At 35.4% G+C, this 23,812-nt stretch overlaps 1 protein-coding gene across 6 annotated transcripts in view; it reads left to right on the plus strand.

The window, feature by feature from the left end:
* LOC105447140 (lysosomal-trafficking regulator) overlaps positions 1–23,812 on the plus strand; it is a 74,640-nt gene that overhangs the window by 19,605 nt on the left and 31,223 nt on the right. For all 6 annotated transcript variants that reach the window (XM_030998892.1, XM_030998893.1, XM_030998895.1 and 3 more), the window contains 10 exons: positions 1,459–1,549; positions 8,858–11,907; positions 15,187–15,354; positions 15,880–16,033; positions 17,661–17,725; positions 21,079–21,280; positions 21,663–21,772; positions 22,092–22,443; positions 22,906–23,044; positions 23,505–23,646. In XM_030998892.1, the coding sequence (XP_030854752.1) occupies positions 1,459–1,549; positions 8,858–11,907; positions 15,187–15,354; positions 15,880–16,033; positions 17,661–17,725; positions 21,079–21,280; positions 21,663–21,772; positions 22,092–22,443; positions 22,906–23,044; positions 23,505–23,646 (4,473 nt within the window). The remainder of the gene's footprint in view (positions 1–1,458; positions 1,550–8,857; positions 11,908–15,186; positions 15,355–15,879; positions 16,034–17,660; positions 17,726–21,078; positions 21,281–21,662; positions 21,773–22,091; positions 22,444–22,905; positions 23,045–23,504; positions 23,647–23,812) is intronic.

Here is a 23,812-nt window from a genome sequence, read left to right on the forward strand (position 1 = left end):
TAAATTTTCTTGTAAATTTTACACAATTTTTTTCTTCTCCTGGGAACATCCTTTTGAATTCCATGATTGCGTCTTGATGAATAGTGCATGATCATTTTAGCTCTTTTTTTTTTAGTTACCATTTGGATTGTCATAACTGTTGTAAACATTACAGGAAAATGAGTGTAGTTTTGTTGGGTGACATAAACTTTAGAGGCAATTTTCACTTTGTCCAGTCCTCTTCTATTTTAAATCAAAGTTTTCTGAAAGCTTTCATTGAAGAGTTAAATTTTCTCTCTGCTCCTTGGTATTCTTTCACTATTCAAGGTCATTCTGTAAGCTGCAGTAAAATGCAGCAGCTTCTTTTTGTACGAAATGAATGGCATGTGGGGATTAAAGAAGTTAAGCTGTATCTTGCACCACCTCTCTGCTGTAACAAATTTAGATATATGTCTGTATTTTGTGCAGTATTCATGAATGAGAAGTACACATACATGTACATGCATAGAACATGTATTTCTGTGTAAATTGTTGCTTTGTTGTGAATGTCAAATTCTATAGTCCTTGACTAGATTTACAACTGTTTCTGACGTGCCTGCGCCTCCTTCATTGGAGTTGGGTTCCTATTGCATAAGTCTAGGGCCGTGTTCATCAAGAGGGTCTATCCTTGTCTTACGTAGCGACAAGAATGAATCTCTCAGTCTTGTGTACCCCCCCCCCCCCCCCCATGGTGTCCGGAACAATAAAAAAAAAAAAACCTGCAGTAAACGGTGTTGTTTTACCGTGGCATGTGTGAGCAAGGCTTTAAAGAGAAAGAGGGACCAAATGTAATGTGTGATTATCATTTATCATTTACAAAATGACAGTGCGGAAACAATTGCTGAGTACAATCAATATGATGCATAGTACATTGTACAAGTTCTTCAAGTGGATGCAAGCTCTATTGTAAAGTACTTTAATATAAATAAATTAACAAGTGTTTTATTAATGCTTCACTGTTTCTGGTACCAAATTATTTTACTTGCCAACATCCATTCTTTCCCCTCTGTCTCATTTATACACTTCCTCATCACTCTCTTCTCACCCCCCCCCCCCCAAATCAGGGCAGCATTTCACGAAACCATCATAAGTACAAGTTAGTTGATAACCAATTGAAACTTGTGTATTATTAAAATAAACACCATATGGGTGGACTTGTACTTATGCCCAGGTGACTTATGAAGAAATTTTATTTATTTGCTTTGAATAGCATTAGTACAATATGTATCTTTTTATCAAGTCATTACCTTGTGAAATCTGCTGTAATACAGCCATAGGGCTGCAAAAGAAGTGTAATAAATACCATCTCACTGCAATTTGGTTCAATCATTGATACATATCTACTCTTGCATGTCTTTTCCATGACTAGGCAAGATCCATTCCATTCATTTCAATTCAATTTCAATTAATTGTAAGATTTCTTTGTATTTCTCATTGCAGGCCCTATCACACCATGTTGAATTTATCCGTCTGCTGATCGCTCTCCTGGAAGAAGCCCTTAAGGTGCCTGTGAAATCTAGACCCATTCGAGGTAAGTTAACGTCTCCTTTCAACTTTGATTAGACCATGTATTATTATATGTTCATGTGTGTCTCTCTTGGTTGGTATTTGGACCACGTCAAGTAGCAATTGCTCAATTGTGATGCGAAGCTGAATGTTCAGAAATGGATCCTAACATGGGTTTTACTATCTTAGAAGAAATGCTGGTACATTTAGTACTATTATGATGAAGTTTTTATCAAGAGTATCCTGTAATGAAGAATTGCCCTGGAACCCCTCCCCTACCTTCCTACTAACACACAAACAGCTAAAAGACGTACCGGTATACAAAAGAGTGAATGGAGCTCTGGAAAACTTTAAAAGAGCAATGAAAAAGTGCAGTGAAAAGAAGAGAAAATGTTGAAATTCCATAAGTGCTCTCAATTTTACACAGATAGAAAGATAGACCATTCAATAAGATACACAATATATAACATTTGTACAACATCCACTTTTGTAAGTTGCAATTAAACAGAAGTCCTACATAATCTACTGTAGTTGTTTGAAGGTTTAAATTGAATTTAATTAAAACCTTTATGCAAGAGGCCCATGTTAATGAATCGATACAAACATTGAATATTTTCAAGTTAAAATTTAGACCAAATTATCAGTATTGTGTACATACTTACATGTATACCGGTACATGCTGGTGTACCGCATGGAATTCACCTACAGTATCTCTTAAATAGTGTGAACTCTACTTAGCAATAGACACAAACTTTTTGAATAGCACTGCATGCTGTAAACTGTCCCACTTCTCTCTATATCCCATATTGACCGATATCCTTTCCTTTCTTTTGAAAGAATTGAAGAACTATGAATCAGGTCAAAAAGTTGATGTTTAATCAGTCTGAAGACTGAAGCAGTAGTGAAGTATGGCCCACACGATCAAAGAACAAAATGTAGTACCGGTATGTGTTTGTGTATTTGTGCTTGTAAATCTGTACACTCACCAAAATATCTTCAAGTATGAATAGAATCTGTTCAAATTTGAATAGAAAAACTCTCAAGAGAATTAGAATCTTTTTTGAATGATCAGATTCTAGTTTTTACATTTTTAATCAATGATATTGAAGGTGGCTTGAATGCTGGTTAAATCAACAAGTTTTGGGTTCAAAAATGTTGAAGAGCTGTTTTATTTAGAGAAGTGATCGAATCTGCTGTCACGAGAGTGTATATCATCTGATGAAATGGTTTACACATCATCTGCCGAGAGCGCAATGGGAGGGCAACTCCAGGTAATAGTCCACATTTTTCACGCATTCAACGTTATGGGTCTTCTGTCCAAGAACCCTTGGTGACAAGCCATCTAATTCAAGCATGTTATTCATTGCTATGTTGGATAAACTTCTGGCAAAGTATTTGGGCATTAAAGGACATTTTAGGACACTTCATGCAATGCAGTGGGAGTTTCTTTTAGTGGCTGTAAAGCTTCTAGTCCTTGAATGCTACAATGTACTGCTGCAACAATGCACACATACAAATAGACTTTTCCTTTTATAGAAGGACAGGGAAACAATTAGGGTTTATTTACTTGACTGACAGTAAGTGAAAGCTTTCCCATGCATGCTGCTTAATACCTCGCCCCTTTCTATATATCTGCCCCTTTTCTATTTCTGCCTCATTATTTTGTCAGTGCAATATTTCCAGACAAATACATTTCTTTACTGTTTTCTTTTGTATTTTGGACAAAAAAGCAAAATCATCATCAACAAGTCATGAAATAAAAATGAAACGAAAGTCAAATTTTACACAGGTATGTATAACACAAATGGTAAAATGTTAAGTGTTAAATTCTTTACATCGATTAGCAATTTCTATAGGACAGCGAAATCTGATTCAGTGGTTCTGTGACTGGTTTCGTTTTATGAATGGCATCTTCGCCTCGCCTATCTGGACCCATCTACATTGTGTACATACAAGCAATCATTCAATCCCCAAACTACAATTAAAGCTCTTCCTCAAACAACTTGAGGGATCTTATAGTTTTGGACAAAATGCTCGTCATTGAGGTTGTCATTGAGCAAATGTCTCTTCATCGCATGTACAGATGAAAAGAATGACAAAAGTGAGCTATCAGTACCATTAAAAAAAAACACTTTTAAAGGGATCGTTTAACAATGTTAAATCTGAGATTCACGACACTACATGTTATCAGTGTCTGTGATATGGTGTAATATTGAAGCCCTAAAAAAATTGCGCTTCAAAATGATCAAGAAGTGCCTCAAAAAAGTAAAAAATCTTTGAGTGACCGGTTTTACCATACTCGTTTTCCCCAATAGACTGTAGTGCTATGAAAACCGTCAGGCGAACGGTTTTCAAAATTTGTAATTCCAATCATAAATATCTTGATAATCAGACAGGCGATCGGCTTGTAAAAGTCATGGGGTTCCTGACTGACCTAAAGGTTTATAATTATCATTGCATCATGAGCTAAATCCAGAATTTTGTTTCAGAATCTGAGACAAAGTTACCGGATCCCTTTAAGCTTCTGTAATGAAATATAAAGAATGTATGTGTTTAAAGTAATCATGTACATGTTCATGTAAATCTTTTAATTTCTGTTCCTGGTCCATCTCAAATGATGAAAACATGGTTCACTTGGTCTGCTGGCACAGACTCTGCATTGACACTTAGCCACAATTCCTTTAGCCTTGAGCAGAGCCTAGCACTGTCAGTCTCTGGCCTTGTCGAGAGCATACTACAGTGCAGTGGCTACAAGTACATGTATCAAGTGCAGTCTTTAGATAGTCTCCTGGCTCAGACCCATTACGACTGACCGGGGTTTGTGCTTGCAAACTTGTGTTCAAACTTGTGTTACAAATACAGCATTCATACTTTCCCTCCAGTATCAAAACTAATCTTTGGAATTATGTATAATTGATAGACAAGTTTATGCATCGGTACGTGCCGTACCTGCTACGTTGTAATTGTTTGCATATTAAGCGTTATATCATATTTGCAAACTTCAAAGTTCACTCTGCTAGGGTCATATTTGTTGATTTATAATGATAATAATAATGTCCATTTATATGTTAATATTCTCTACTGCGCTCAATGCAGAGTATCATACTATTACCCTGGCTGTAGCTGAGCCTCCATGATAAGGCACTATTGAAAGGTTGGGAAGTGCAAGGGACCAAGGGTGATGTGAAAGAGGCTTCTATCTTAGCCAGGATGGCGTCTAGGCATCCAAAAGATACTTTGAGACTTCTATTCTATTTAACAAATTCATATAATGGATTTCATGGACACCTTTTTCCCAATTAGGGCAATCAATTTTGAAATCCTGGCTTAAAGGTAAAGACCAGTTATGGTCATGCGATTGCATTGTGAAAGAAACGGTGTGGAATCGATCAGAAAAGGTCGATCATCTAGCATCTAGCATCTGCAAGGTTCTGGAATCATCAAAATGATAAGAAATTTGGCCCATTCTTCGTAAAGTTACAAGTACTATACACAGAAAGATGTATATGGGACTACCCTATATCTCTCACAGACCATGAGAGAAACAAATTTACCAAATATATGAATTAGTAGGCGGTTTCCCGGCAAATTTTTTATCATCATGTATTAGTCAAAGCATATCCTTTCACATGATTGGTAATGAGAGCTTCCATTTCATTTTTTGAAATTGGGGCGTTTCCAATACTGGTCTTTACCTTTAAGTTAGATGCATTCAAATTTTGTATTTACAGTAGGTATGTTTTTTTTCTGCTCTTGCTCAGAAAAAAATAGACGAGGTGATAAGTGAGGAATTAAGCTCTCAAAAGCTCTAAAATCGCTCTGGTAATAAACAATAACATATATAAATATCGCTGTGAGAAAAAAAGCACGCGTACAACACTATTTCTTAAAGGAACCCCTGAAAACAGAAAAGCAGCCCCTGCGAACAGAAAAGCAATTATAAAACTTTGAGTCGTGCTGCAAGTACATACTCTTTTACATGATATATGAAATCAAGTGAGGCTTAAAGGTAGACAAGAAGTATATAATATGTAGAGCCTGTTCCTCCTCTCTATTTCCCTAAGAATGACACTGAAGTCCTCTTTTCATTTCATCTGTAGAGCTTGATACGCCTCCCCATGTCAATGTTTGAAATAGAAAGATTCCATGATCGTACTTTGGTCCCTTGATAAGTTTGCTCTTGGAGAAATTTATGTATGTATTGTATTTTATGCTAGGCCTATATTGTAAACATGACATGATTCTTATACGTAATTTTTGTCTCCGTCCCATGCGCATTGTCACTTATGTAAGATTTCACCATGAATCGTGACTGGGCATGCTTCTCTGTGAATTCTCTGCTTTAGAGAAAAGAGTGGATTTTAATTATTGTCATTTACTGAATTGGATTTGAACTATTTACATAGTGATATGATGAATTTTGTTTTATTGAGAGTACAGTACTTTATGTAGGATTGGAGGTTGACAGTACCTGGTACATTTTGATGGGATGATACAGTGTTGTATGTTTCTTGGATTCAACTGAGTTTACTGACATGTATCAAGTGTGCCTATGGATATCAATCACTCGCGTGGTGGAATTCGAGAGAAGTCACAGATGTGGAGGATGTGTAGATGGGCTGTATGATTGTGGAAATGAAAATTTGTGCCACTTGTTTTGAAGATTGATCAGAATAATGGATTTCCTTTCTAATGAGGTGGATAGATATTCGTTGAGTGAGTACACGTCATTTATCTACTTATGTGGACTTTGTTTTAGAAAAAAGATGAAATCAACAGATATTTTTTTAATGCTGCAAGATCTTGTGAATTCCTTGGTACAGATGATGTATCTTTACATAACTGAACCATATATTTTTTTAACACATCTCCTTGTCTCGAAATTCTCTACATTTTTGCAATGTATTAATAAATTAATGAAATGAATAGACAATTTATTATTTTGGTTTACTCTAGTATACCTGCCCCCTTTAAATTATGTTTTCTTCCTCTGCATCTAAAATTGTGGAGTTTCCCCTGTACTGACTTAATAAAAACCCAGCTACTGAGAAACATGGAAGCTTCATGCTGTGTATTAAAGTATCTTGGCTTTACACTCGCTCTTTATCATGCAATGCAATGTAATAAATAAAATGGCATGGATTAAACCCATAAACTTGCCTTGTAAGTTTGAAACCTCTGTCATAAATACATAGTTATGATGTTGACTTTATGTTTATTGATAAGAGCAGTGAAATTTATGGCCATAGGGTCACAGATGATTCTTCTCAGGTGATTTTAAATCTTCATTTTAAAGCTCCAGTATTTTGTTTGTCTGCTTGTAAAAGCTTATTAGTTCCAGTCAATCCCCAATATCAACTCATAGGATCTTCTTGGCATTTAGTTGATTATTATCAAAGATGTTCATGATTATAAACTGTTCCATTGTTCTTAGTTCTTACTCTAAACAAGGAATAGTACAGTGAGTAAATCAGAGATGTAAAATAGGTAGAACCATGGATGTGAAGTACATATTATTCTCTGCATTGATTTTGTTTCCTCTATCATTCTTTTGTTAAAAGTTTGATGTGTGTATATCATAAATAGTTCTCTTATGATTGTAACTCATTTTTATCATATACCATGCTTTGACTTCTAAAGGAAATAGTGGCATCCTGGTCCTTCCTGGACTGTAACAATACACCTTCCTAGTCCTCTTCCTATAAGCCTACTCGTGCACATTTTGAAAAGTTTGCGAGGGTCATATTTACATATCTCTAGATTTTGCATACTCACTGTAATGTTTTACGACTCTGACCCACGCACCTTCCCCATGTTTTTCCTTCTTTTCCTGGATACCTTTTTTATGCCAATAAATTAACTTTTGTGACAAACTTTCACCAATTCTTAAGGACAGCCACTTTTCACAGCAAGAAACTCTTATAAATTCTGCAAATCTGAATGTTTTGTCAATTGTGATTTAATCATTTTGCAGCATGAAGCTTTGTGAATTTAAACCACTTGCAAAATTTGCAAACATGTCATGTACGAGGGAGTTACTGGTTTTATAGTAGGCTTTACAAAAGACATGTTGGCATTTTTGTACATGTAGTACAATGTACATCCTTATAGTACGGTTAGCATAAATAAGATGAAGGATTGTGTATGGTTTGAGAAACATATGTCGGCCTATATATTCTTGTATTTTCAATCTATCGGTGTGGAATTTCATTCATATGTACATCTAACAACACGCTGAATTCAATCTGATTTTGACACACCATTAATGCTTTGAGTGTTGATGACAAGTACATGTACACCCATCAAATTCTGATTACATCAGTATTCAGTAAGAATAGATTTTTGACTGAGCTGAATTTAGGTAATTACTATTCTTATATAATAATAATGTATTTTGTATTTGTAAGCCTTCCTACCCATCTTTGAATCTACTATGTAATATGTCCTATACATTTATACATTTATGTGACCCGTGACTTTCTTGGAAGAAATAATTGATGTGATGTTCTATGACATTGCATTCCCCTGTAGGTAAAAAATTTCTGGCATGACTCCAAACATTTCTACAAACATGTATGTAAACCCTTGAAAAGAAATTATTTCTTAACTACAATGAAAAAGAGGGTGCTTGCATTTGACATTGACCTCCCCCCAAATGGATGTTTGTTAAGAGCGGTCAAATGTCACAGTGCATTGTTAAAAAGGAATGTAGTGTTCAGTGCATATTTACAGTCTGAAATTCTCATGTTTGCAGTGTAGTGGAAGTAAAGTCAATAGAATTTCAGGTCGATCCATCTGCGTGTGTGCATTCTATAGAATTGGAGTTGCAAGGTGATGAAATGTGACAAATATCAGTTTGATTTGGATGCAGATTACTACCTAAAGTTGAACTAGCCTGGTTTGTGGTCCATACATTAGAAATGTACTGATTATTGTTTTGAGTTACACTCCAGTTAGAACGAAGCTCATATGTGCTTTTAAGTATACTTAACTAACCAATAACAACATTTGTCTATTTCTTCTTTATTGTACTGAAATATCATTCATGCGTGGATGGTCTACCACAGTGTTCATGTGTTTCTTTGTTTGTCAAATTCACTATTTGTGTGGAAACGGATCATGCTCCACTAGAATTCTAAAACTACTATTGACAGTGTTATGGAGCAAATAAGTTGAACAATCAGGGAATATTTATTTGGTATATTCATGGAAAAATGTTTGGCATAATTCTGTTTTCAGTGAATTGACATTTCCTGTGTATTCAAGTAACATGATCCTTTCCTGCCCAGCAGTACCACTAACAGGAATACCTTTCCCGTTATTGTTCTTTCAGATGTGGCCACTCTGGTGCCACCGATGGAAACGTGCTTTCCTGCCAAGCTAAACGGGAGACGAACCAGTCAAGTAGAATCGCCTACCACGATGGCGTCTCATCTTACTCATGATGTCTATCGCAGAAAAACAGCCTTTCTACGCACAACTACTTCCTACCAGGGAGGTGGGAAGCTACCTAGGACAGCGGTAGGCAGCCAGCGTAGGAAGAGCATGCTGCCACACGGCAGAGAACAAGAAAGCACAGATTCTGAGAATGAGACTGGAAGACGGTACAGAGGCAGGCACGCGTCTGGCAACGTTAGAAAGCACAAAGTGACAGCTAACTATCTCATGGCCTTCAGGAACTCTATTCCAAAGTACCAGTGGAATGGGGGGAACCTGATCATCAGGCACAGGATGAGTATTGATGATGGACTCTCAGGTATGGATCTTTCCAGCACTACGCCATTCGACCTGTGCATAACTCTCTTATCCCTCTTGGAGAAGTTGTGCTCTAGTGAAGCCATGAATGCAGCTCACAGAAACTCCCTTAGTCTCTTCCTAGCGCCACAGCTTACCAACTTGCTTATTAAGATTGATCACCAGTGCTCTGGCCAGGGTATCCACTTGGACTACAACTGGGGACCAGAACTCCTGGGAGCACTTAAGAGACTTATCCTGCGCATTGTGTTGAAGGTTTGCCTGTACAGCCTGACACAGCATCAGAAGATTCTTGAGCTGTCTTCCAGTGGGTTGCTGCAATCACTCCTATCAGAGGCTAAGAGCTCTGCTCAAAAGATCATGCATTCTCTGTCAGAGAGGTCAAAGGAGAAAGAAGATGATTTTGCTCGAGATGAGGCAGATGAACCTGAGGTGTCAGACTCTGTGTTTGAAGGATCAGGTGAAGACCATGGAAGCTCGCATGGAAGGGATTCAGCCAAGAACAGGTTTGATTGTGATGCTGCAGGTATGACATACATCAGTGAAATTCTCCAAGGTGTGCTTCTCCTCCTCTCGTATGTGATGTACAGTTGCCATGACAACCAGACTGTTTTGACGCAGGGATTAGCCATGTTGAATGAATTTGAAGAAAATGGAGGATATCAACTCTTCCTCATGGTGATTGAGGCAATGGATGGTTTGCTGTCTAGTGGTGAGGATGATGGTGAGAAGGTTCACAGCATCAAGGAGATCATTATCTCTTTGGTAACATGCATGTGTAAGCTCACCACTGCTACCAAGAAAGCCAAGTTGGAGTACCTCCATAAATTCCAGTGCCTAAAGAGAACACACAGTAATTGTGATTACAGTCATTACATGCATCACCATCACAGCATGCTAGGAATGACCTACACTGCCTTTGAGGAAGACAAGCAGGGACACTCTGACTCTGGTCATGTTGCAAGTGGTGGATTGATGGACAGGAATCCCATTAGAGCAAACAGGAGCAAGTGCTGCATTGCCACAGTAGTGGATGTGGTCTTGGAATTGATTTCTAAAGTGCAATGTCGAGTAACCCTTGTGCGGTTACTAGGAATGTTAGAACAAGGAGGGATCTGTTGTTGCATACCACCACACATAATCCTCAGCAAACTGTTGCATTCCATCGAAAATAGATCCCTGGCGCTGTCAAATTATCTTCTTAGTGTCATAGCGAAGTTGATCCTGGAACAGTTGCGTGGTGGAGAGAAGGCTGAAGCAGTTCCAGTTGACCTGTGTCCAGAGTGTGTCCAGTTAGATGCAAGGCACAGATTGACAGGCAGCCAATTAGACATGGAAAGCATCGCTGATAGTAGGACTAGTGATAGTGCAATTGGAAGTGATGGTAGCATCCAGGATGGTGATATTACCAAGTCAAGGTGGCAGGTCTTGGGAACATATGCCAATCTAATCACCAGTGGAGTGAATGAAGTTTTGAGTGTCCAGGTGGCAAGGCATCTGTTGCATCTTGTCAAGCATGGAAACTACCACATCAAGCAAGAACTATATCTTCATGTATATCTGCCATGCTTTGAGTCATCAAGACCGATAGGCTTAGAGGAGTCTATTGGACTTACTCCCAGGCTGCCATACCGTATTACTTCATCTACTGTCTTGGAGTACTGTTTCAGTGCCCTACCCATCCTTTTGACCTCTACTTTTGCCCAGGAGCTGTTCCTTAGCCAAGGAGGTCTGAATCAGCTCCTGCATTTGCTGCAGTTAGACACCACAAGACCTCATGTCCTGCAGGTCTTTGAAGTCATTATCCTATCAGGCGATGAAGAGAAAACGAGGCGAGACAGGAGTAACACAACAGATAGTGGACTGAGTGCTGCATCATCCGTGACTACAGCAAGCTCCACTTCACAACTCAGATACAACAATTCTCGTTGCAAGAGAGACCATGCAAGCACAGTTGTCAGTGTCCTAGATGCCTTTACAGGAATTGTCCTAGAAGTTATCCCTGAGGACCTTCACTCTAAGAGTGACAGTTCAGATAGCAGTAGCTATCACAATCAATCCGGAGGACTGCACGAACGTTCCATTGACAGACTGTTGTCATCCTATGACATTGTGGATGAACCATTTGAAAGTATGACTCACCAAAGCATCGAGTCAGTACTAGGCACTCTTCATGAAGGGGTGCCAGCCTTGCCCGAAAGAACAATGTCCGAGAGCAACAGCTCAGACTCTTCTCAGACCAACACAATGACACCGACAAAGCTCTTCATGCCACAGGACAGTATCAGTGTTCTTCCGGATGCAAGACTTGCCATGGCCAGTGATGTCTGGAGGACTTGTGCCAATCTCATAGTGTACAGTCAAGGGTTCTCGGAACATTTCATGCAAAGCTCTGTGGCAAACCAGATCCACAAGATCTTGAACGAATCCTTCCTTGCCTTAGCTCAGATCACCAAGGAATGTGACGTGTTAGAGATCAGCCTGGAGTCTCTCCATGACACCACCAGGAACTACACTGATGATGAGATCAACAAGAGAGACAGGTTCCATATCATGCTTAGCATTGTGGGCTCTCTTATGAGGATACAACTCAAACTGTCTAAAGAAGTAGCTGCAGGAAAGTTTGAGGTAAGCATGAATGAAAAACACAATTTTACAGGTCAAATAGTAATCTGATGAACATGCATGATCCTTGCAAACCTAGCAGAAATACTGATTTTTGTAGTATTAAGAAAACTTTAGGTAACTGTATTTATTTAGTCATGCAGGTATGGTATACACCACAGTTATTTTTCATAGTTGTGAAACAAGGCAATCTTTCTTTCTCGTTGGCTGCTACCAAATCTTTTCCATAATTTATATATATATATATTTATATACAACTATATAACCATACCAACAAAGGTTACTAAAGGATGGTTTCTCTTAAACTATAACAACATTTCTTGAGCACCCATGACCAACTCACCAAAAGTGAACACTCCTTTTTGATAACCAAGGAGAAGGGAAGTTGACTGTGGAAATATCTATATCAAAAGGTTATTAGGATATATTGATTTTAATGAAAGATTGTTTACTGTTTACCGGTAGCTTACTGTTAATCTTTGTAATCATTGCATTGATTATCTGTGGTTTCCTGTATTCGGTTTAATAGATATCAAGAAAATGCAGTTTTGTGGTTTGGGCAAAGTTCCATTATTTGTTTGTTTAAATGCAACATGTACATGTACTCACTTTATTTCAATGTACAAAGTGCATGTATTTGCCTCTTTAAAGGCACTTGTAAGCTTTAGTATAAACGGAATGGAATACTATGACAATGTGCTAAAGTTAATAGATGCTTCTCTGCTAACCTAGTGACAGCAAATTTCTTTAATATTTTTTGGAAGAGTTTGCTAGTCAGCGTTTATTCTCTGCAGTAACGAAGTTTGAAGCTAGAGTTATCTACATCATTGCAATTATTTTTCAGAACAGCATGCACAGCATGCCGTTGAAATACATAGTGACACATTGGTCAAAAGATTGTCTATTTCAATCCCAAATTACACTGCTGATGAATATCGATATCAAAATGGAGATCACTGTCGAACACCAGCAATCTTATCATCAAAGGATGCTGATCTGGCCTAAGTAATAACCCAAATATGGTGATACCCTTTTAAAAGTAAAACCAAATTACCGGATAGATATGAAATATACTTGTTTGATTTTTCATCATAATTTTTTTACAAGAAACATGTTTATAGTTTTATTCTGTAGCATGTGCATGCTTGAGATAATATCCATTTGGGAGGTGTGAGCTCAGAAGCCATTAACTATGAATGTGATTTCCTTAAGCATAATCTAGAATGAAGTAAATTGTTTAATGATAACCTTTGCAACCAGTTTACATCAGCACGTATTCTACATGTTTACATGATGTACCTGTAACTAGGTCATCCTGATACGTGAAACAATTGTAGGGTTCATGATAACTGTGTGACGTGATGAACAATGTAATGAGAAAAGCACAGATAAACTGTGGGGTGATATTTCTAGTTAATGCATTTGTATTTTACGTACGTGTATGTGCATGCTTATAGTACAAAGGAAGATTATTATCTACATCTATGTAAGAAATCAATGCCCCCTTAAATACACAATTGATTCCTGGTGCAGTGGTGCCTGGTAGGAGGAAAACCTTTTATAATTGGCTTTAAATGCGCTGTCTAGTACCTTCTTTTGGAAGCTTGGCTAAAGACAGCTTAATAATAGGATTCAGCTCTTTGTATTCTTTGTATGCACTCAGGTTTCTAATGTCCAGTTTCAGTTTAAAAACCTAAATGGGGATTTTAAGATGGGACAGATGTACATTTGAAATAGTAATAATGCCAGTATGTTTCCAAGCAAGTAATCATTCTTACTGGTATTTCATAGCTTGAATAATAATTGAGTAAGACACCCCAAGTTATTGTGAGATAAATATGCAATCAAATATTTGCTCATACATTGCATATCTGCATTAGCTACGTGTATGTATCAAGCTTTGGACTTTGTCCTTCAGATTAAGAACCATACATATATTAATCAGATGTGCAAACTTCATACCTGTATACTACATGTACATAATTATGTAAACTAAATATTTGATGTGGTTATTACTATAAGGGATTTGTTCATAGACCGGAAAATTGTCCTGTTGTTAATGTATGTACATTCTTAGAGAGAGACATTTAATGTGAAACCTCTAAAATTAATAGTTTTCAGATAAACCATATACTTAAAGATGAAGTTGAGTTCTGGTCATGCGATTGCATTGTGAAAGAAACGGTGTGGCATCGACCAGAAAAGGTTGATCATTTAGCATATAAGATTTGTGTGTATTGCAAGGTTCTGGAATCATCAAAATGATAAGAAATTTGGCCTAGTCTTGGTAAAGTTACAAACACTGTACACAGAAAGATGTATATGGGACTACACAAGCATGTGGCGTAAAAATCCTACCCCCGAGTTTTACGATGTTACATGACATATTTGAAATATTAAGGCATTTGAAGAGCCATGCTTTTCAGGGAACATGTCTTATCTGATGTTCTTTCACACTTGCATAATAAGAATGATTAACGCTCACAAATTATTTTTCACCTCTTCCCAGAACTCAACCTTCTCTTTAAATATTCTAAATCACATGTTTGCGTGTACATGTCCTGTATAGATTTTGTGTGTGTGTAACAATGTTGTATTTAAAGGTATAGACCAGGGGTTGTTTCACAAAGATCCTAAGTTAAATTTATCTCTAAGTCGGACTTAACATTTGTGGAAAGCCATTAGCACCTATGAAAATATTTTGTAAAATTCATTTTAAAAGGCATGAAAAGTTGATTCAAATCATTCATATTTTCTATTATCAAGGAGATTTCATGTTCTTGATGTGGAATTTATAAATAGTCTAAAATACTTGAATTTGCTCTTTTGAATATATTTTATTCATGCATGTTAAGAAGAAGAGGCTATCTACAGGTGTAGGATTTATATAAATGTGTTTTTAATTTGATTTCAAATGACTAGAAATACTAGCCGTTCGTAGTCAATTAGTCTTTACTATTACTTGTTTTGTTTGTTGAATAGTTTCATTTGTTTTGTGCAAGATCAAGGTAAAGTCCATAAAAAGTATAAATTTCTTTATGTAGCTTCATCCTACCTTATGTCCATTGTTGAGTTTCATAGGGACCATGATCTAAATTTACATTTGATACTCTACATGCACAACAATAGAACAGAATTTGGATTTGAGGTTGGAGTAATTTTAGAGTACCTGGAGCACCGGATACTGTGTACAGACGAGAGTATACATGATGTTTATTATTATCATCATAAATATACTTGTATTGGCATGCAATTTGATTAATGTACAATTGCTATTTTTAGGGAGAAGGAATGGGCCACATCCTTCGCAATGTGAAGCATCACCTGACAGAGTCAGACCTGCTTGGATCCAGCCCAGGCAGAACTGTAGCTGACACCTTGCTCAAGCTGGCCCAACTAGAACCCCTGGACTCATCACAGTACCAGATCGGTAGCCTTTCCAGGAATTCAGTAAGTATTCTAGCTAGGCCATTGTGTAGGCAGACCAGAGAGTCTACTGCCAAGGCAACTCACATTCCTATTGAATCGCCTGAGCATGCATCTAAGGGTGATTGACACTTTGAATGACTGAAAAGTAATGTAGATGATTTATTAATATGGAATATCAATATTTAGTTACTACGATAATCCCAAGGAGACTGGTTAAACTGGTAAACAGAACTAGATTTAATTTATTCCTAAAAATATGTAGGCTTCCTTTGGTTGGTTTAAATATTTAAACCAGAAACTTTAGGAACAATACGAATTAGGTTATTTTGGTAAACAAGATATCAAGAAATGTATGCTACTGTGCATTAATTGGCAGTTTGTTTGTTTGTTTGTTTCTCATCCAAGGATGATGGTGTAAAGGAATCAAGTTAAAAATATTTCAAATACTCCAATAATTTAAAGGAGTTATATTCTGGTCTCCAATTATTGTAATGTAATTCCAATCTAGTTTTATGAATGTCTGTTGTTTTGTTTGTTTCTATCTAGCCTAAGGATGATGGTGTCGATGGAATGAGCTGGAACCTAGAGGAGCTTCAAGAAGCTTCTGATGATCAGAGCAGTGAGCTGAGTGATCTATGGAGTGCTGAAGGAGGTTATGAGGCTGATAGCGAGAGGGACGAGAGAGAAGATGCCCTGACAAGTAAGATTGCTTTTCTTTTTTTTTAATTTTTCCCTGACCATAATTACAAATAACAAACACATTACAATATCAGTAAGCTTTTGATGATTGGAGCAGTGAAATGAACGATTTGTGGAGTGCTGAAAGAGGTTATGAAGTTGATAGCAAGAGAGAAGATGCCCTGACAATTTGTATGCTTCAGTATTTGGAATTGAAGTCTTTTATTACCAAATCCCAATAAAGATTAAACAATTTTTAAAAAGTCTTAAACAAAGTAATCCAGTCTGCCCATCAATTCATGTACATAGTACATAAACTAAAGCATGGGTGTCGATCTGTAACTGATACCTATTCATCAGGGGGGGATGATCGACACCCATGAACTAAAGCATAAAGCAGAAGAAGCATATTGACCAATTATGAGTCTGAGACAGCTTTTGGGTTGGTATTGTTTTGGGTGGAAATGAAACTTGATTTCTCAAGAGCTCTTCAGAGTAAGATTATTGACCGTAATCCAATGTGAATTAAGAACTCTTTTATAAGTGATCTCATAGGTAGTTTTGTTGTGGTTTTAACACAAAGGATTATAAGAGCATATTCTGTAGGAGTCTTAAACAAAGTAATCCAGTCTGCCCATCAATTCATGTACATAGTACATAAACATGACTATGCAGTCATGTAGATTTTTCTCAATAAAAATAGAAATCGAATTTGTTTTTGTTAAATGGGATGGATGATCCTTATTTTTGCCTCAATTTAGCATGGTTGTTTTTGTAGAAATAAAGTAAAAATGGAAGAAGAAATAAAAAAAATGACTGTATGAAATAATAAAATACACAACAGTATAGCTCAATATGTTTCCATTTAAATTTTCATGTGCACATGTGGTACATTAGCCAGACAATGTATGAATACTAGTCATGGACTATTGAGCTGGTTTCAGGTAAAGCATTGACAATAACTCACATTTTAGAATTTGCACATAAAATAGCCTGTAATTTTGAAGAAAAAAAATCATGAACAAAAGACGAGCTACCTGAAAGTAAGTTTGATCCAAGGTTTTTCCAAAGGATATAACAACCAAATTGACAAAGGAATAACACCTGAATAGTTTTCAATATAATGATGTAGAATCTGTCGCTCTATGTTGACATAAAAATGTGCTTGAATTGGTGAACTGTAAGAAAACCAGGAAGTTTTCATATCAAACAAGAGCTTTTCCTCGATAATGCACAGTGCCAATAAAAGTTTGTAGACTTCACTCATATATATGCAAATCATTGATTTTCCATTCTAAAATTTGTTTGTATTGAAAATGTGTCAGAATACTACACAATGTGCGGAAATGTATTTATACACCAATACACCCACCCTTTTATTTTCTTGATGATTGTTTGAAACCTATCCATAGAATCATAGATGTATGCATGTAAATATAAAACCTGAAAAGGATTTCTAAAAATACTAACAAACAGTATCAATAAAGGACACTTTATTGCCAGGACTGAATTGTAGCTTACTGGATACATGTCCACCACATGTACGAAATTTGATTAGTTTCCTTAAATCTCCATGTATACTGCAATAGGCTAAATGCATTTTTTTGTACATCATCTCAATATTATTATTTCTCTTTATTTGAATACAGACAACAAGCCAGACAGGGAAGACTTGATTTTTGCCCAATCACAGCAGTCTTTGGTCTACCCTGAGGTAAGTGTCAAAGGTTGATCATTTCTTACATGGTTACCATAGTAACGGTCATGAAATCCGCTGCTAACATTTTATCGCCAGTATAAACTTGTTTATTTTGAGTTTCATTAGAAAAATATGATACTTGCTGAAGGGTTGATGGGGAGTGTTTTATGATGTATTTTTGATCCACTGTTATTACAGGCATGTTTATTCTTGTATATACATGTATGTGGACAATATTCTCACGGTGTCAATTTCATTCTTTTCCCACCCCTCTGTTCCTGTCTCTGTCTCTCTACCTCTCCTTTTCTATTTTCTTTGTGTGTATCCCGTCTGTTATACATGTATATACCTCTCTTTCTTTCTCACTTTATGTACATTTCTTCTATCTAAGCTTTCTTCTCTCCCTTTTTCTATCATTCATATTTTCCCTTGTTGCAAATTTGTTTTCACTCACTAGATCCAAGACTTTTCATTTGCTCTATTTCCCTTGCATTCATTTCTTTATTATCAGAAAAATAAAATACTGTATGGAATACAAATTCAAGTATTTCAAGTATTCAATTTATTTCACATCACTTTAAAAACACATCAAAAGATATACAAACAAATCATAAATTAAAACAATATAAATATATACACAAAAAAACAACATTCATTTACATTGTACTGATGAAAGAAGGATGAAGGGTGGAGGATGTGAGGGATCAACAAAGGCCATTGGCCTGTCAAGGTTGATCCCCTATATTTCCACCCTTCAAAAAAAAAATACAAATACAAAATATAAAAAAATAAAAACAATCAAACGAACAGATAATATAACATAGCATAATCACATAAAAACACAACATAATTATTTACATAAATCTCATAAAAGGCAATTAGATCAAATAAAACTACTCACAATTAAGAAGATAACATTTATATTTTTTCCTGAATGTAAAAACAGTGGATATTTCTTTTAATATGTTTGGCAACTCATTCCAAAGATGTGGGCCTTTAAAACTTACTGTAGTTCTTGAAAAATTAAAAATATAAAAAGGTACATACATTTTATTGGAGTTTCTTGTTTTATATTTATTAATGTTGCGATTATATTCGAAATAGTCATGAAAGTTATTGGGCAATAGTTGTTTAGAATAAGAAAACATAAACGATGCTAGTTGTAATTTATTTATATCAAATATATTCAATATTTTTAACTTTTTAAATAATTGTTGGGTATGTGCTAAATAGTTTGATTTGGTAATTGCTCGTATTGCACGTTTCTGTAGTAAAAACAATTTTTGTGATAAATAAAATGAGCATCCACCCCATACAATATTAGAATACATAAAATGTGATAGAATCATACAGTTATACAAATTTGTTAAAATCTTCAGAGGTAAAATGTGTTTTAAAATATTAAAGACTCCAATGGATTTAGATATTTTTAAAGCAATGTAATTAACATGTTCCTTCCAGTTCAAGTTTTCGTCAATGATTACTCCAAGAAATTTAGTACTGGTTTCTCTCTTTATACTTAGATCATTAAGTTTAATATTTATTACATTATCTTGTATTCTACAATTCCTACTCTTAAATATCATATAACATGTTTTATCGCAATTAATGTAGAGTTTATTGGCTGTAAACCAAGTTTGTATGCTTTTCATTTCTGAATTTAATAGATTATTTAATGCAACTGGATCTTTACCTGATAAAAATAAACTTGTGTCATCTGCAAATAAAATTACTGATAAAATATTGCTAACATATTGCAGATCATTAATATAAAGTAAAAATAAAAGGGGGCCGAGATTAGATCCCTGAGGTACACCTACTGAAATACTTTTATGTTCTGAATTAAAATTATCAACGCTTACATATTGCTTCCTATTGCACAAATAACTTTCAAACCACTGTATTGCATTTCCCCTTATTCCATAATATTTCAGTTTTTTAAGTAAAATTGAATGGTCAATACAGTCAAATGCCTTTGACAGGTCTAAAAAGAGAGATATTACTATGTGTTTCTTTTCAAAGGCTTTGGCAATTTTATCTGTTAATTCAATCAATGCATGGGTAGTACTATATCCCTTTCTAAAGCCAAATTGTTTATTGTGCAAAATATTGTGTTTTTCAATAAAATATATTAATTTATCATAAACAATTTTTTCTAAAATTTTACTAAAAATTGATAAAATAGAGATTGGTCTATAATTATTCAACATATTTTTACTGCCATTCTTATAAATTGGTATAACTTTAGCTATTTTTAATGCATTAGGAAATATGCCTTTTTCAAGAGAAGAATTAAATATATTGCACAAAGGAGACACAATTGCATTAATAGAAGATTTAACAATTTTAGCACTAATTTCATCGTAACCAGGACATTTACTTACATCAAAACTCGATATAATATTAATTATAGTAGATTCTGTAATTGGGCTAAAAAATAAAGACTCACAAACAGATCCCTGTAAAAAGCTATTAAATGATGTAGTTACTGCACTATCCAACTTATCATGAATCTTCTGTCCAACTGTACTAAAGTAATCATTGAATAAATTTACAATATGAGATTTATCCTTTATAGATCTACCTTCATATTCGATTTCATTAACATCATGCTTACTTTTTCTTTTGTTCAAAACTTCATTTATAACATTCCATGTTTTCTTTGCATTGTTCATTACATCCTTAAACTTATTATCATAATATTTACGTTTTGTATCACGTATCAAGTTATTAAATCTATTTCTAAAATTTACATAAGTCGTTCTGCGATATGTCGTAGGATTTTTAAGATATTTTTTGTATAAAATATATTTATGTTTACTCATTTTCTTAATTTCTATTGTAATCCAAGGTTTAACGTTTGCATGTTTCTTTTTTTTTATCTCTACCTTTTGGAAACATTCGTTATACAATTTCACATATATTTCAAGAAAACTTTCATACTTCTGATTAACATCATCAAGACGATCTAAAAATTCCCACTTCACAGACTGTAACTTTGAACAAAATGTATTGATGTGAACATCACTGAAGTCACGTTTTGAGTAAATTATTTGAGGATCATCTGTATCAGTGTACATGTAAACATGCCCATAGAAATTTTCATACCAATGCACGGGTTTAACAAAAAATTGACAAAGTTGTGACAAAGGCACAATTATGAGATGGTACCAGGTCCATTTGCCTATTGTAGCAAATGGTAGATTTTTCATGAGAGTTACATTACATGTGTGTATACAAATATCTAATACATCTCTGTATTTAGTATAAAAGAATAGATGTAATTATACCTGTTCAGCAAATCGAAATGATGAAATCAAACAATATATGCAGCTTTTCAACCTTTTTCAAATATATCTTTCCTTTAGGTGTGTCAGCTAATGTTAGAGGTTCTCTCAACCACTGACGGATGTGCTAGGAAGAAAGTCCTTTACTTTCTCCTCAATCAACTCATCTCCTTGGTGAAGGGTAATGAGTCTTGTAAAGCTAGTCTCAACCAGTGTGGAGTTCCTACCATCATCTTAGAAGGATACCAAACCATTCTACAGCAAGATGATAAAGAGACAAGTGGTAAGCAGCTTAAACACTAGAGATATTAAAGAGCAATGTGGTTATATAAACCTCTAAAAGCTGTGAAAAACAAAAAGTGTGGAGATGAAAGTTTTCTTCTTTCTCTTGAATTATTTCATCTTCCTTGTTACAGATAAATAGTCTTGTAAAGCTATCTGCTCACAGTACTTACATTAATTTTCTAGGTTATTTTTGTTTGTATTTAAAATTTATCTTACCAGTAGTTATTGTTAATTTTATCTTGTAAATATCTATGTCTCGTTTGTTAGGAAGGTGAACGTATGAATGTCTGATGTTAATAAATATCTTGCATTTAATATTTTGTGTATGATTGAGTTAAAATAAAATACTTGTTTATATCTTCTTTTATTCTATGTTTTAGTTGAGAGAGCTTTGCTTCTGGAGTTGTTTTCTGAGCTGGTTGAGAACAGTATCACATCATCTCAGCTCAGGGGATATCTTACTCTCTTCCAATCACCTTCATCTCCTATGGTAAGTTATGAGAGGATCAACCTGAAGTTTGTATGGGGTTCCACAAATCATATCCTGCACTCTGTACCCCCCCCCCCCCCTCCCCCTAGAGCTGCCCACCCCATGATAATAATTTCATCTTCCTGGTCACACATCCATTTTCGTATCATAAAAGTGTTGATGCTAACTCTGTTGACAGTCCCTATCTAATACAAAAAGGGCCACTTAGATAGTAACATAATACAGTGTTGTTGTTATTGTTTTTTTCTTCTAAAGAATTCATCAATCATTCATATACTGTGGCTAAATATTTCTCTCTATCCCAATGTTCAACCTTCAGAGCTGCCTGTTGTCAACCCTCTTGACCATTGCCAGTAGTGCTGTCACCCAGCCTGCCACTGCCATCACCTTTCCAGTCATGCCTGAACCCTCCACCAGACCAAACACCCCTCTGCCAATGAAAGTGGAGTTGTCCAGCACACCAGAAGTCAGTGCCTGGAATGCTTCAGCAACACATCTTCCACTCAGGAACAATATCATGTGGACTGTTCCACTCAGTAAGGGGGTTGGTGTTGCCATGTGGCTGAAGACAGAGGAGAGGAGGAAAGGAGAATTTGGAGAGAAGATGAAGAAGAGCAAGACAAGAACGAGATACCTGCCCCACTCATCTAGTGCTTCATCAATATCAAGCTGTAAGAAAATCTTCCTTTTCTTCTTGTTCAAATCTTAGAGATTTGAGGATAAGAAAACAAAGTTGATGTAAACAATTTTGTTTAGAGTGTATATATGAAGCTTTGTCATTTGTATGAAGGTTAATACCAGTACTCAAATTTATTGAAGGGAAAACAAATTCTCTTGGGTTCATGTATATTTATCCACAAAATGTTATTCATTCTTCAGAACTCTAAATTTCTTGTGTTTTCCTAATTATAAAGTGTACATGAATTTAGTTTTACTGACATATCTTTCCATGTCTTCTCAGATAATGAAATCAAGCATGTCTTCTGATTGTGATGGCTCTTAGTTAAAGTTTCCTGAATAAGGACAAATATATATTTTTTTTTTAAATGAATCTTTAAAAATGTACACATGATTGTGAGGTTCAGATGTATCATAGATATTTGTGTTTTCCTCACATATATTTTTTTTTACAGTGAACAGAAACCCCCTCTCATCCCAATCTAAATCAGGGTTGAAAGGTCACCAGTTTGACCTCCATCTTGTGACCCTTGGTACCCGTGATATGACCTTTGAGGTCTGGCTGGAGTCCAAGACTTCAAAGCTGATCTTCAGGTATGTTGTACAAAGAGCCACGACATCTCCAAATTGAAATTAATGTATTAAAACCTGTCCATGTGTACTAATATTAACTGAGATATTATTGCATTAGATGAAGGTAAATCTTACAGAACAGATTTGTTTTTTCATGGGCATCCATCATAATTATTTTTTTCCCCCGTTTTTTTAAACCCTGCTTATTCATGATTTCCATTGTCAAATGAAACTTGATAAAATAAAATAAAAACAATGATTTTTATTGGTACACATCAAAATGAAATGATGCATACAAACATAATAATGCAATGTAGACATTTTTTCCCTCTTTTATAAAAAAAAAAAATTCTATATTTGGTTTATATATACACTGTGAGATTCTGACAAGGATATTCTCAGCATATTTCTAAGTTAAAGCAAGAACATTTAAAAAAAAGTAATGCATACATTTTTTTTTTAATTGTATCTTTTTTCACAGAATTGGTCAGTCATCAAATGACCATCAGAGGACTGTGTTACTAGCAGAGACTGCCTGTGCTGGTATGCTGACCAGTGGTCAGTGGGAGCATCTAGTAGTGACCTATCATGAAAGGAAAGATGACTCCATGGTGCTAGGCATGGTAAGAAAACTGAATTCCTATATAATTTGGTCTTGACATTGTACCTAAACAAAGAGATCACATTCAGTTGAGTGACATATCTTGTCCATACATGAGGTGAAACTTTTAGTGAAATGATTTAGTTTGTGAAAGTTCCGAAGGCTAAAGCGCAAGGAGTATCAGTGTG

The sequence above is a fragment of the Strongylocentrotus purpuratus genome, unplaced genomic scaffold, assembly GCF_000002235.5.
Source record: "Strongylocentrotus purpuratus isolate Spur 01 unplaced genomic scaffold, Spur_5.0 spur5_scaffold_5, whole genome shotgun sequence".
Classification (NCBI taxonomy): Eukaryota; Metazoa; Echinodermata; class Echinoidea; order Camarodonta; family Strongylocentrotidae; genus Strongylocentrotus; species Strongylocentrotus purpuratus.